The sequence below is a fragment of the Haliotis cracherodii genome, unplaced genomic scaffold, assembly GCF_022045235.1.
Source record: "Haliotis cracherodii isolate W230 unplaced genomic scaffold, xgHalCrac1.p SCAF_9, whole genome shotgun sequence".
Lineage (NCBI taxonomy): Eukaryota > Metazoa > Mollusca > Gastropoda > Lepetellida > Haliotidae > Haliotis > Haliotis cracherodii.
This window is the reverse complement of record NW_027266343.1, coordinates 13803389-13819116: the sequence shown is the minus strand read 5'-3', so window position 1 is coordinate 13819116 and position 15728 is coordinate 13803389. Positions and strand designations below refer to the sequence as shown.

At 40.5% G+C, this 15728-nt stretch overlaps 1 protein-coding gene across 1 annotated transcript in view; it reads left to right on the top strand.

Annotated features, from left to right (window-relative positions):
• Positions 1 to 1763: 1763 nt before the first annotated feature.
• LOC139452021 (adhesion G protein-coupled receptor A3-like) overlaps positions 1764 to 15728 on the top strand; it is a 126139-nt gene continuing 112174 nt past the window's right edge. Inside the window, exons 1-2 of the mRNA XM_071233300.1 lie at positions 1764 to 2571; positions 8440 to 8511. Of these exons, the coding sequence (XP_071089401.1) occupies positions 2360 to 2571; positions 8440 to 8511 (284 nt within the window). The 5' untranslated portion in view covers positions 1764 to 2359. The remainder of the gene's footprint in view (positions 2572 to 8439; positions 8512 to 15728) is intronic.

Genomic DNA, 15728 nt, shown 5'->3' with positions numbered 1-15728 from the left:
ACCCAAGTCCAGTTGAAGACACTTTTGTTTCCAAGTTTGACCAACGTGCGGAGCTGAAGGGTTTGCTCTGCTCGCAATTTGGCGTTAAAAGCTGAGGCGGAACTATATTATTGTACGGCTCCATGGAAAAACGCTACGACAAATTTCTTTTATTTCGTTTTCAAATGTCAGCTTGCTCAGAAAACATCTGGTTTGCCTCGTTATAAAAGCCCTTGTTTTCCCTCAGAGATTGGGAGTCGTTGGAATAATGATTTTTTAACACATATCGATCAGGTCCTTTTCAGAATTCGAGAAGTAGATTTTTGTGTGTGTTATTTTAAAAACGAAAATTCTGATCTCTTGGGTAGTTCTCTGGTTGTGTTTCATCACACATGAAGTGAGTGTAAGTCAGTCTCTTCTTTAATAGAATTGAAGAAGAATCCATCATGGGGTGAATGTGAAAATAGACAAAAGATACATCATCCATTTGTTTATTGTAAATGCCTTTTAGCGTCGGTGTCTATGTTCGTCCAACGTCGTCGTATTTTCGTGCTCTAAATGTTTCAGGATTCGTGTTTATTAACTTTGGACGCTGGACGTCAATGATATTTCGGAAGCGGTGGGGTAGCTTAGTGGTAAAAGCGTTCGGTCCTCACGCTGAAGACCCGTGTTCGAATTTGTGAATTTCGTTTGTCCCCCGTCGTGGTTTTGTTGGAACATTCAGTGACATTTCGACAGGTACAGCAACAGCTTCATCAACATCTACAACAACGATTGGGACAAAGGCGAATATTGGTTTAAAGTTGCAATAAATGATTTTTAATTAAAAAAATTGGTATGAAATACCACCTTCTATTCTATACGGCATTAATTAACCTTTTTCACTTACCACAAACGTTCGTTTTAATATTATTACCAGTTTTACACAATATCTAACTCCGGATGGGGGCACGGGTGGCCCAGTCGTCTAAGGCGCCGCGATTCGCTGTGCAGAGTTGCGTCCCTTGGCCACGCCAGAAACCTATGATTGTGGGTTCGAATCCCGGTTCGCCCCAATTGTGTTTCTAGGTTTGTCAGCACCATACCCGTGCTCGTGGATTTCACCGAAGTGGTAAACGTCTAAGACCTGCATCACTTCGGGCTTTCCTCCCACATTAAGCTGACACGCCGTGATATAACTGGAAAACTATTAAAAAGCGGCGTTAAACCCCACTCACTCACTCACTCTAACTCCAGGTGACACTACACATTTGCACCAGGGGTCAAGGTTCAGTACACACGGTAACAATTTTCTCCCAAATTTGCAATTCTTTCCCTGATAAGACATTCCCCGAAGTCTGACGCGCATAGTCACTGAGCTGAACGAAAGCGGACTTGCGGCCAGAGGATGATCACGCATAACGAACGGCCGGCCGGCCGGTTCAACCCCGGGATAAGAATGAAAGACGCTTATCTCATATACATTGTAAAGGTGTGAAAAGTGACAGGCTGGGTCACTCCACACACAGCCGTTCGTGTAATAAGCGGTCAGAACTTTCCAAGTTAATAGCAGAATAAATACTAGCCTCGCTAGGGTTTCCCTTTCAGTCGCAGGTCGCTGCCTTACATTGTGAACCCAGCCTAAAGATATACAATCCCACCGTGTGGATTAATGCCACACACAAAATCGTTTTATCCCATCGTATTGTTTACCATTGGACCCGGCTGACCAATCAGATTTGGTGCTGGAAGCGCTGACCTCGTGACGTCACAGGGTCAGTGAAAATCAAGATGGCTCACTTGAGCAAGAGGAGAATAATTTTGCACATTTTGAGCGTCTGCTGTCAAGCTTGTGCCAGGAATATGCATGTATGCAAGTAGATTGGAGCTTCCCGCTATATTCAATAACTACAGTGAGCGTGTGATTAACGCACAAGTAACCTCGAGTGCAGCGAGCGAAGGATATTCGTGGAGTTGGCAGAGCGGAGATCGACAGTGTCTGTGTGTGGAGCAGGGAATGAGAAGAAGCATGTTCCCGTTCTGAGCCGGAGGATGCGCTAGCACCTCTGCTCCTCCTGGGTTCAGCGTCTGGATAGATCCCCCAAAGATGGATGGTGTACAGTAAGAACGAAGGATGCATCCGTGTATACTGAAATGCTCGGTTCCCAAATCTCTGTCCAGCTAGCGCTTTGTTCCGTAGCGATCACCGAAGGATCTCTCCACTATTTATTTGATGACAATGAAAACATGTGTCGTGTTTCCTTGCCCTTATGTGTTGGGTGAGATCGGACATGGATTTAGGGGCACACTAGCCGCGGCCCAGCCCACTGTCCGACAGTACACTCACCAAGAAAGCTCTTGAAAGCCATTTATCTACTATTGGAATACGTGATCTTCTACAATGGGAGTTTTGGCGAGACGGCTTGTTTTGGCATCAGTTTTTCTGTGCACTGCGAATCTGATGTGTTTGGGGGAGGCGTGTGTGTTGAGTTGTCACTGCACGGCAATGGGATCGAAAAACAAATCTAAAGTTAGAAAGGTGGACTGCGCGAAACACCCCCCTCCCTTCACGAGTCTCGCACACATAGCGTTCCCTCTGGATACGGCTTACTTGTAAGTATCTACTTCAAAGCAACACACAGATCCCAGTCTGAGTGTCTGGTTGCACACTGTTATATTGTACTGTCTTGTATACTTGTGTTGGTCATTATTATACGCCGAACGTAACTATATTTTCATATAAGTACTGACGGGATGTCTAAACCATTTTCTTATGAGTATATTAGCTGATAATCTAATGAAATGAGTGTATGTCTTAGTCATGTATTAGTGTAGCACTACATCATATTTCACAACACTTTGACAAGGAGGGCGCCAGGTACCATATGAATATATATAGCTTGGTATTTGAGGTGAGTAAGCACCTCACCCAAATTCTAATGTGTATACTGTCTGTTAATTTAAGAGATGACACATTTAGCCTCATAATAAACATTCCAGTCCCGTGGTAATAAACAAGAGCCCAGAGTCATTAGCAATTACACCTTGTATCTTGGCACCTTCACTGGCCCTGTACTATCTGAGATATGCAATGAAGGGCTGTGCTATAACACTTGTAACACCATCTGTGAATGTCCAATCATGCCACATGTGTAACATTGGGTAACACTGTAATGCAGGGATCGCATGTGCAACTGTGTGTAGTGCTGATCCAGTGATACCAGGGTTTCTGACTCATTTGTTTGTATTACAATAATGAACAAATTGCTTTTATGTGTAACATGTAGCAGTGATATTATTAACTTGTTAACTACCCATAGTGTTTGATACCAAGTCTGTTGTTTGAAATCAGTGACAGAAGATCAAGAACTGTTTATATCCTAGTCTAACAGTCCTAGGATGGAACAGTTTATACAGTAAACTACAGTTATAACTAACTCAAAGGGACTTTGAAAGGCATTTAGAAGTGATTCACATAAGGAAGAGAATATATGGATGCCAACGTCTTTATTATGAGGAACACAACATTTCGGAGTATATGCTTACTCCTTCATCAGGTGAATGAGCTTGATGAAGGAGGTGAATTCACCTGATGGAGGAGTAAGCATATACTCCGAAACGTTGTGTTCCTCATAATAAAGAAGTTAACATCCATATATTCTCTTCCTTAACTCGAAGGGACTACTAATTTTAATTTGTTATAACCATAGTTCATTATAAGCAAATATACAGCAAATGCACGGGACCCAAATCAGTTTGTTATATCCGTCAGTTCATTATAAGGGTGTTTGTTATGAACATAGTTTACCATATATTAGTTCAGTAGAATGGAACAGTTTAAATAATCGTCCAACAGTATGGAACAATTTGTATATTAATTCAATAGGATGTAACAGCGAGATATATATACCAGTGTTGCAGATATCTACATTTTCAGTTTAGGTTCTTCCTTGAAAATAAATTCAATGCAGTCATGTGTTTTTAGTTATATTCAGGTTCAATCTTGAATTTCTAATTATCAAAGAACTGTACATGGCATTCATTAAAACTCTAAGCTTTTAATTATTGAAACAATTCCTGGTTATGTTATTTTTCCCTAGGTGTTGTAATATAGAAGAAGATAGTTCTGTTATTAATGTGTCAGATATCTTCAAGAATGCAAACATGGTAATATAATAATTAATAATTAATAAGAACATAAATTTCTGCAAATACATACAGATCTACATAATATTAAGAATATAAGAATGTCCTGTGGTTTATTGAATTTCACCATATGATAAACGCTATATCTTCTTTTCGGAGTTAAAATTGTTCTGTAAGGCAATGCAGTTTGGGGCTTCGTTCCGCACGACGAATACAGTCAGGTCGGCAGACATCTGTGGGATTTAGCATCTCTCTGGGATGAAACTTACCTCAAGTAAAAACTCCAGCCAGCTAGAAAATGTACTTCGTCTTCAACATCATCATTATTACTAAGTTTACAGATTCTATCTGGGATGCTAAGGGCAGCTGCTGTATCCATATCAGGACTCAAAAGCTCCGTAGTCCGTGACATGATATGAAGCAAATAGTGTCACTCCTTCTACCCTTGCAGTTTTAGTTAAATAGTTTTTAAATGCTTGACAATGCTGTGTGGTATGGGTATTAGCCAACCTGCCATAAAACCCAACTCCCAAAACTTGACCCTTGAAGTCCCTTGCGTAAATGATATGCCCCGGAGGTAGACCACCCCACAGTAAACAGTATACGGGGATATATACACCACATGCTAGTGATTCAAACTGCACTGGCTACTCCCTTATCATCCACTCCAGTTACTTTTTTCTCTTTCTGAAGTTTTACATGCTAAATCTAGTCTGTCATACAAACTCTGAAACAAATATATCCAATACAGCCCATGCAAGTCTCAAATATTTGGCAAGTCTAGATTACTGCAGTATCAGGTAGAAAGACTCTTGGCTCCTTTTTATTTTATTTCATGACTAAATTCTTTTTAAAAATCTGTTAAATATGTTCATTTCAGAGACTAGATGTTAGTCTAATGCTAAATCATGAAGCTCTAATTTTGATATCCACTTAGATGCAATCAGTACATGTATTATGGTTTGAATCTTTGAAACTACTCTTGAATTAATATAGGATGGTGTTCTGCAGATTGAGATGCTCATCACATGTATCGAATATTAAAGCAGGAAAATATATCAAAATCCAGAAGGAATATATCCTGATATATCAAATCCCGAAGGAATGTAGTATATGTAATATGCAGTTTATAGACACATGATAGAAGCTGAGTGCCACGTTGTTGTCTTTTTGCCTGGTTTATCAGTCCATGTTTTACATACCTACTTCCATCAATGTCCAAATATCTTTACGTTTAGTGAATTATGTTACATGTAAATATATATTATTAAAGTTCTAACAGATAATATATTTAGAGCAATGAAATTAAGATATGATCAGACATGATTTGTAAACAATTAAAAATTATTTCTGTACATCACCATCCTCACTATGGGCCTGTGGTCTGTCAGTCTGCAATGAAGACGATGGTATAAAAGTACAGGGTAACATCAGGCTATTATAGTGTGCCCAAGTGTTAGTGTATCTCTCAGCAGTGTCTGAAATAACTGCCTGCCCACACGCCCGTGGCTGGTAAGATTGCTGTCGGGATGCATGAAATTTTCCTCCACCTGGCCGACTGTCCGGCAGATATTTAAGACTAAATAGGTATTCAGTTTTATTATAACTCCTTGTAGATTCTCAAGTAATGGTTTGCATTTTTTTAATTTCAACTGAATCAAGTTGCTATTTCTCTCTTATTTTTGGGGATATTTCAATATATATAATGTCTATAATACTATTGGAATATCATGTTCATTATGAGAATATGACAACAAACATTGCATCACAAACCATTGCATCAATGATAGGTTAGACTTGCACAAGTCTCTAAGGCAATAATTATTAAATTATGTAAATAATAAGAACACGTTGTCCCGATAAGAAACTGGAGTCTAGACTTGGAGGATAGAATTACTACACATCCCTGGAGTTGTCTTTCAATACAGCCTTGGAGCAAGGCTAGCGTGAGATTTACACAAGTTTTCTGATGAAATATAATTAGTTTCCATTGTGATGGCTATTCCACACAGGCATGGAGCAAGATGTGTGTTAAAGACATCTTAGTGCAACACATACATGCAACACTGGTAATTGCAAAGTAGGGCGATATTCACTTACTGTAGACATCACTCATGTCCTGATGTAAACCCAGTAGGATTATCTGCCAGCTGATAAATTTACGCCCCAGACAATTAGTGTCATAAGCTGGTTACACATTGTTGTAGTGATGTATTACATTGTCCAACATAACACCATCTTCATCCCCTCATCAGCAGCTGAACAGCACAGCTGGCAGGTAGATATGTTACGTATCATCTGGAATGTTCATAGGGTACCCGTGAAGACCTGGGCTAGAATAGGCCTTCAGCTATCCATGCTTGCTGTAAAAGGCGACTACTCTTGTCGTAAGAGGCGATTAACGTTTGGTTGGTCAAGTTCGCTGACTTGGTTGATGCCTGTCATTTCCAATTGCGTGGAATGATGCTCATGATGTCAGTCACTGGATTGTCTGGTCCAGCCTCGATTATTTACAGACTGCCTTCATATAGCTGGAATATTTATGAATGCGGCATTAAACAAACAAACAAACAAACAAACAAACAAACAAACAAACAAACAAATGTTTTTAAGGAGAAGTGCATCACCAGGGAGGGGAAGCTGGCCTGTCAAACAGGTAGTGATGACACAGGCAAGCTGCTGTTAATTGCCGAATGGTACTAGACTAACATGAAGTGTCTGAAATGTAAATATTTTACAGAAAAAGTTATTTTTATACATTATTATAAAAAAGAGCCAAGAGTCTTTTTCATTTCCTGAAACTGCAGTTATCTAGACTTGCCAACTATTTTAGACTTGCATGGGCTGTATTGGATATATATGTTTCAGGGTATGTATACCCTGACTACATGCATGGACGAGAATGGTCCGTTTAACCTGTTAACACTGAGTAGATTTCCTGGGGGGTAAGGGTCTTGTCATTTGTTATGGGCGTAAGTGGGTCAGAAGAAATCAGGGGAGGGTCACCATAAGTACGACAATTTCCAGAGGAAGTTCATAAGAAATAATACACATCCTTGGGAAGGGTCATGGAAAAAATGGACATTTTATAATAAAGTAGAGTGATCTGGCATTTTCTCTTTTCAGGGAGATGAAAAAAAATGTACAAGGACATTGGGTGGGTCATCCAAAAACATGACATGTATTAGGCATGTTAGGGGAGGGTAATAATATTTAGTACATCAGCACATCAAAACCCTCTTTTCTACGTCTGCAGTACAGTATGACTGCAGTACCTAATTGATGAATGACAATATCATGATTTGTGTCAGGTGGTGGTATGAGAATGGTTGTCTAAAATACTAATCAGATAAACATAATCAGGTGTGCTGGTGAAATAATTCTCAGAAAATCAAAAAGACATTAAAGCCATTAAAATAATGCAAATTGGATCTTTGATATATGCCAAATCAAATCTTGTTTGCCAGTTTAGTTTAGGAAGATTAATTTCAAATGCTGACATTGAAAGTTACAAACTGGAGCTTTGAACATGTACAATGGCCCAGTTGTTGAAAACTCCACAGTTTGCTGGTAAGAGTTGTCTCTCTTAGGCATACCAGGATCCTGTGATCATTGGCTCTAATACCAGATACTTACACACTGTGGTAGTCCCACTGACACCCTAGGTCAATTCCACAAAGCGATCTTAGTGCAAAGATGATAGTAACTCCCATACCTTAACATAGGATTACGGTAGTCCTTGCACTAAGATCTTCTTGGGGAACAGAGCCCTGGCACTAAATCAACACAAGTAACAAGTAGTGTCCCTTACACCCTGGCACAACATGACAGTAACAAGTAGTGTCCCTTAAACCCTCGCACAACACGACAGTAACAAGTAGTGTCCCTTACACCCTGGCACAACACGACAGTAACAAGTAGTGTCCCTTACACCTTGGCACAACATGACAGTAACAAGCAGTCTTACTAACACCCTGGCACAACACGACAGTAACAAGTAGTCTCACTAACACCCTGGCACAACACGACAGTAACAAGCAGTGTCACTAACACTCTGGCACTAAGTCAACACGACAGTAACAAATAGTCTCACAAACACTCTGGCACTAAGTCAACACGACAGTAACAAGCAGTGTCACTAACACTCTGGCACTAAGTCAACACGACAGTAACAAGCAGTCTCACTAACACTCTGGCACTTAGTCAACACGACAGTAACAAGTATATTTTATCTCAACACAGGATTGATTCTCTTAATGTGTGGTGTTATAGTGTTGGCCATTGATTGGTGTCCACTAGCGTGCATGTGATCAACTCTAACTCTGTTTATTGCAGGGATTTAAAGAAGAATCAGCTTACCGTTCTGCGGAATGGTTCCTTTATCGGCCTGTCCAAGCTTACCAAACTGTAAGTAATCGTTACTTATTGCCATCAAATGTTGCACACTGAAGGCTTAGTGCCAGATTGAAGACACCAAACTGTCGCGGAAAAGACAGAGGAGGTTTCCCCGTCTTGCTCTGACTATTGGAACATGTTGGTTTATTGTATCTGGTATTTTAGAACTGGATATTTGTAAATAGAACTTTTGTTGCAGATCAGTCCATGCTAAAATGTCATTGGCAAAGTGATACAGACCTTTTATGTTTGATGCATGTCGAGAAGTTGTCATTGTCAAAATGATGCAGCCACTGCCTCTGTGGTCTAGTGGATAGAGTGTCTGGCTGGAGAGCGGAAGCTCTTGGGTTTGATCCCTGGTCGCTTCAAAGATGTTAAAAATGGTACTTGTTGTTACCCTGCCTGGAGCCTGGCATTTTTCAGTTAAAACAAGGACGGGTTGGGTCGGGGAAAGTATTCTGGCTCTGAGTGGGGTATTCATGTTAAACTGCTGCATGATACCTCAGTGGGCTAGCATATATAATATAAAATCAGCATTAGTCTGGACTAGTGGCTACACACACACGTACATGCACGTCACTATGATCTTGAACATTAAACCCTGTTTCACCTCACCTCACCTAAAGTAATGCTGACCGTTTGTACATGATGCATCCCCAATTGCTGCTAATGGCACAGACTTCTCATCCCTTAAAGATAATAAAAGTAATTTTTGTTGATTTTCTCCGATGTGGAAAGGGGACAATTATTCGGTTTGGGAACAAATCAGTCAGCAAATGATGAAGAACAGTGTCAATAAGTTATTTCAGTCGCATGTTTGTTTGTGGTTTGATAGCGTATGGGCAAGCAGACTATTTGTTGACAATTGTCGGCTGGTATTGGGAGCCTTGCTGTTTCTGTCATGCATGGCAGGGCTGAGGACACAGGCGGTCCCCCACACTCGTGGGCCATTGCCTCACTGCTGCACTGGCCTGGATGTGTTCAGTCATCTCTCTCATGATGAAACTATATTTGAGGTGATTATTAATTCCCGTCCGGGTTTATTGTTGTGATTCCGCTTGATGATCGTAGCTTTTGTCCGATTTGCTGGCTCGGCTGTTGCTTATGTAGTTATTGGAGTTGTTGGTTCACATCCTTTCTGCCCTTTACTGCGTCCCCTGTGGGCGGATTGTTTGCTTGATAGATGTGCCGTCATTATTAGAGCAGAATTTTTGATGATGGCAACATGCTGTTTGAAAAAACTCATAAGATGATAATAGTTTATTGTTCGTAAGATGATAACAGTTTATTGTTCGTAAGATGATAACAGTTTAATGTTTGGCACTATCTCAATTTGGCTAATTTGAAAAAAAAAATGTCTTTGATGTATCTTCTGACATGATTGGATATTATTATTATTATTATTATTATTATTATTATTATTATTATTATTATTATTAATGTAATTCAAAGCCAATACATCAAGAGAAATTACAGCGATGAAGTGTTAATTTGTGGAAGTCATTGTTTGAACATCAGTTTAAACCCCTCCCCCAAATGTCTTCAAATTCCTGTGTCTTTGTTAAGCCCCTGGAAACAGACAGCCAGTGTGTGTCAGTGTGTAGGACGTAAGATTGATTTTAACTTTAGATGTCTTTGTATTTTGTATGTCAACACTGTCAAGATGTAACTCAGATGAAGTCTTTGGAGCTGTCACATCAGTGAACCTAAGTTTAAAGATCGTTAGAAGTTTTTACATTTGGACTATTATGTCGCCACACGTTCGGCAAACATCAGCTGCAAGGGAGACAACACTGGTCATCCACAATAGTGTTTATTTTTCAATGCTCTGTTTGAAATGTTAAAGTGGTAAAAATCTAACCTGCTGCAGATGAATTATTAACTCATGATGCGAGTATGTGTGCATTTATTGGCATCTGGAATCAAGGCTTGTCTCACTGTCCTCTCGGTCAGAGGTTTAGTAAGCCTTGCTCCAAGGCTGTTCTGAATTATAAGTCCATGGGGTTACAGTAATTCTGTCCTTATGATAAATACTGCTACTGCCATTGATTGGGACGTCAGTACTCCAGACAGATGCGTTTTGTACTTATGAAAAGTAGTAAAATATAGACAGATGCAGATTACAACTGTATCAAATATATAGGCAAACAATACTTCACGCTCTCGTGATATAAATTATTACTGAACCTTGTCTGTTTATTCCCAAAATGCTCTTCAAAACATACACGGGCATGACCTTTGTCATGAATACATCATTTTGTGTCAGCAGCAAATGGATTTCCTCCCAATTCTGCATTGCCATTGGCTAACAATGCACTTAAATTTTCTCGCCTTGGTTATGTTTACGTTACTTTAGCACCATAATTCAAATGTACAACAAAAGGGCTTTGTTTGATAGCATGCAATATCATGTCAGTGCTTGTCAGTATAAGTTATATAATACATTAAGAAATCAGGAAAGTTGATCTTGTCGGATGGAAAACTTGCAGGGACATTCATCCTCAACCCCTGGACTTAACGAAATAAGATTTTTATCCGACATAAAACTTTTGAACTGGTCCCTAATGAATCCTGGATGATGAAGTCAATTTCTGTATATCCAATACCAAGCAGTTATCAAATACCGAAGCAGAGACGAGACTTCTGATATCAGTGGAGGATAGTTCCAGATGAAAATGTACCCAGTCTGACCTCCTTGCAGGTGTCCCTTCAGGTGGCATGAACAACCGAGGTGACTCTCTCGGCTTGAATTACGACCCAGTCTTGAAATACTCACTGTTTAAGATTCACATTAAAAGGTTAGAATATGTAAGAGCTTTACTGATGTTTTGTTGCCATTGGTTAGAGAGGTGAAATTAAGGTGTTCTCATCAAATAACAAGTAGTCTTGGTGGGGGAGGAGGGGGGAGGGGGAACACAGAGATACAGGATGCCAGGGTCGGAGTGTTCAGTCCAGGGACTGAGTAGCTTTCAATATTAAGCCCAAATACAGCCCCGCGTTTGATAACTGATACTAGAATAAAAAGGTTGGTCTTTTTAAGTGTAGGGTTTTAACCCTGAGTGACCTTCCCTCCTGAGATTGCCAGACAGGTTGTGGATTACCGCCTGTGTCCCTGTGGCTGGCTGCTGACAGAGACTGTACCCGCTGACCTCACGCCCCCAGTTGGGTGGGTCTCGTACCTCACCCTGGTGACAGGGCCGAAACTATGCATGACAGTTACCTTGATGTAATGATCGTAATTCTGTGGAGGGATTACAGTTACAGTAAGCTGGTTAGACATTTGTAGGAAACAAGAGTCAGAGAGTAAAGAGTGAAAAAAATCAGTAGCATCCCTACTCTCCATCAGGGCTACTGCAGGGCTGTGAATTGTGTGAAACATGATACTTCCCTCCCTCGTTATAAGACAATGAGATGGAGACGTCAAACTTTTGTGTTTGTTGGCTGTGTTGAAGTCGTAATTCACACCAAATGTGTTTGAAATATTGGGAGGAATATTTTGATATAGATGCCTCAGTATTTGATTATTACATGAATGGGAAAGGGATTTGTGTTATAATGAAAAATTCTTGCATTTTGGAATTTTTGGTTGTCTGGCCCATGAAGTGAAGATGTTTCAAGTTTGTGCAGCCTAAGATTTTAACTCCTTGGGGTCTGGTATTGGATGGGGTATAGTGTTAAATGAGGTATGGGTGTGGGATGGGGTATGGTTTGGGATGGAGAAGAAATGTTCCTGGCTTTGTCAACAGTAGGGTCTGTCACACAGCTTTGGATTGCTTGAAGGTTTTCAGTCTCGTTGCTTTTGGAATGGTTGATTGATATCAAATATGTGCGGAAGTGGTGACAGTGAAGGAAATTAGATATGTCTGAGCATCAAGGAATATGAAGGAGAAGATACTGCAGACAGAGGAATAAGAAGGAGTACATCTATGTATCAACTAACGAGCTACTGGAACTTGATCTTTAGAATTTACGCAGAGGTACTTGAAGATGGGATGCTAGACTTGCACAAGTCTCTAAGGCAATAATTATATATTAATTTTAATCATAATTTCTAGATTATATAAACAATAAGAACAAGTTGTCGCCATGAAGGATCCCATCTTTAGATTGTACTGTCCGTTTATCATGTTTATCTAGACTTGCCTATTATAAGGATAGAATTACTATGCGCACATGGACTTTTCTTTCAGTACAGCCTTGGAGCAAGGCTAATGGGGTGCTTGAAATACTGTTTCTTTCTTTGCATGCTACGCTGTACATCACCTTGATAGTGTGCAGAAAAAGGACATGTCTTTACAAATACGAAAATAGCACCTATAATTCTTGATGTTGTTACACCAGTTTCTGATGTGTTGTATGTACAGGCATTTGACATGCTGTGGCATATCCGTTGTATTCACAGGGTATTAGAATTTAGATGCTGTGAGGGTTAGAATAGGTCTTCAGCAACCCATGCTTGCTGTGAAAGGCCGCTATGCATGTCATAGGCGGCTACTAGCGGGATGGGGTGGTCAGTCTTGCTGACTTGGTTGATACATGTCATCGTATCCCATTTGCGTGGATCGATGCTTATGATATCGATCACTGGATTGTCTGGCCCAGACTTGATTATTTCCAGACCGCTGTTATACAGCTGGAATATTGCTGAGTGCGGCATTAAACAATTAACAGACAAACATGCTGTGACATATCCGTTGTATACACAGGGTATTACATGCTGTGACATATCCGTTGAATACACCAGGCTCTGGTATATGTCCCCATTGTCTGCCATGGACGGTCTCCAGCATGTTACATACCGTGAGTGACATATCCATTGTATGCACAGGGTATTACATGCTCTGACATATCCGTTGTATACACAGGGTATAACATGCTGTGACATATCCGTTGTATACACCGGGCTGTGGTATCAATCCCCATTGTTTGCCATGGATGGACCCCAGCATATTACATTCTGTGAGTGACATATCCGTTGTATACACAGGGTATAACATGCTGTGACATATCCGTTGTATACACCGGGCTGTGGTATATGTCCCCATTGTCTGCCCTGGATGGACCCCAGCATATTACATTCTGTGAGTGACATATCCGTTGTATACACAGGGTATTACATGCTGTGTAATATCCGTTGTATACACCGGGCTGTGGTATATTTCCCCATTGTCTGCCCTGGATGGACCCCAGCATATTACATTCTGTGAGTGACATATCCGTTGTATACACAGGGTATTACATGCTGTGTAATATCCGTTGTATACACAAGGCTGTGGTATATTTCCACATTGTGCTTTGCCCCTTGAGGGCAGTGTCCAGGCCATCATTCATTTCTGAAGTAGCCCTGGTGGATTACCCACATCGAGGAATGCTGCTTGTGCCACTGAGAACCAGCCAAGTTTTCTGATAATTATCCAATTTTCTTCTCCGTTGTCTGTATAGAATTATTGGCATATTTCAATCAAGTGGAAATGGGTTTTGTCAGTGCCAACAGGCCATTTCCATACCCTGCTTTGAGAATAAATATGTGGCCAATATTGTCCGATGCGGTTAAGCTATGTGGCCGAGTACTGCCCAGTGCCGTCAAGCTATGTGGAACAGCCAGCGCATGCATCTATTTATAGCTTGCATGCACATGAATCATGATGGTTTTATGTCTTTGTGACAGTACATGCAAGTCTTGCCGCTGCTGCTGCTGCAACAAATCGGTGCACATCATTGTGTGTGCATTCATAACAGCCTGCTGCAGGGGGAGCATGACTGGGGATGGAGGGGGTTGGGGGTTGGAGGTTGGAGGAGAGGGTGTAGAGGTGTGGGTGTAGGGGTGTGGGTGTGGGTGTAGGGGTGTGGGTGTGGGTGTGGGTGTAGGTGTAGGGGTGTGGGTGTGGGTGTGGGTGTGGGTGTGGCTCAGGAAGGTAATTAAGGTGTGATACAGGAACCGTATACCCACACTTCGTTTCCCCATCATTTTACAAAGGATGTAACATGGAAAATCATACGAAGAACATAAAGAGTTATCATGTGGTTTAAGTTATTTAATAAATCACAGTCAAAGAAATGTCCGTCAAGACAACTGAGGTTAACATTGGTTAATTTTAAAAATATTTGAAATTAAGGATGGTCACAAGTTCCTTGAGGTTTGTAGATCTTGTGTTTAGGGTCCCCTAAATATTTAACTGTAACAGCCAGGTTATGACAAAGGACCCCTTGACATTTGTTATTTAATTTCGACACTGAAAACGAATGGCGTATGAGATGGTTGATTATTTTTCTAGTTGAGTGATGTATTTTGCAACAGTGTCAAATTTTTTCCAATCATTGGTTATTCAATTTGCGGTGAGGCTATATCTCCGCTAGTTCCAGGTTTGCCTTATCCACTACAGGGCAGCTCAGTTAATGAAACATCAGTTTTAGGATTTTTTCCTTTGAAATTGTCAGTTTACGAGGTGTTTACCCGAGGTGAAGGCGTGAGTACCCACAGTGCAGCCATATCTCGTCTGGGTTGCAAGTTATTTGTGAGGTGCTCAGTACTAAACGACTCACCCTCGACATTCCCTTGTAATAAAAGAAAATTTATTTTCTAATTTGTTAAAATTTGCTCTGTTGGCTGAGAATCAATGGACTAAGTGTGGGTGGAGTGGCCAATTTGGCGTTACTATTTTCACAGCATTGATCTTCGTAGGTCTCCTATCAGCCATTGTTGTGCTGAACAAAAAATCCAAGGAAAAATCTTTTCGAAAAAAAGTGAAATAACAGAACATGGTTTTGTGGAGTATTTTTAAACCTTTGAAACTAGAGTGCAGCCCGTCTTGTTATTTTATCTATATTACTGCTCCACGTCCAATTATTGACAAGTCGCATCCTGAGGGAATCTGGTATCGGTATGTGAAAAAATGAGCTGGAAATATCTTGAAGGTTTATCTGTAGAATGTTTGGGAGGATGGTAACCTCATCCATGTGGTAACTCTTTGAGTTGTCAGGAAAGTAGTACAAGCGTTACATCTAACTTGAGGAATGAAAACAGACGACGACAGGATATGATGTTAGCACATGCACATGCAGTTTTAAGACCATCTGAAAACTCTGACAAAAACATTTGAAATTTGTTATTGAGAACTTGCTTTCTTTTATAAGAATGTAGATCCTCCGTAAGAACATTAAGGTTATTGTAGTCCATCTTCAACAAGGCACCATCCCTGGAAGTCAGCGCCAGTTTGGCAAGGCCTGGT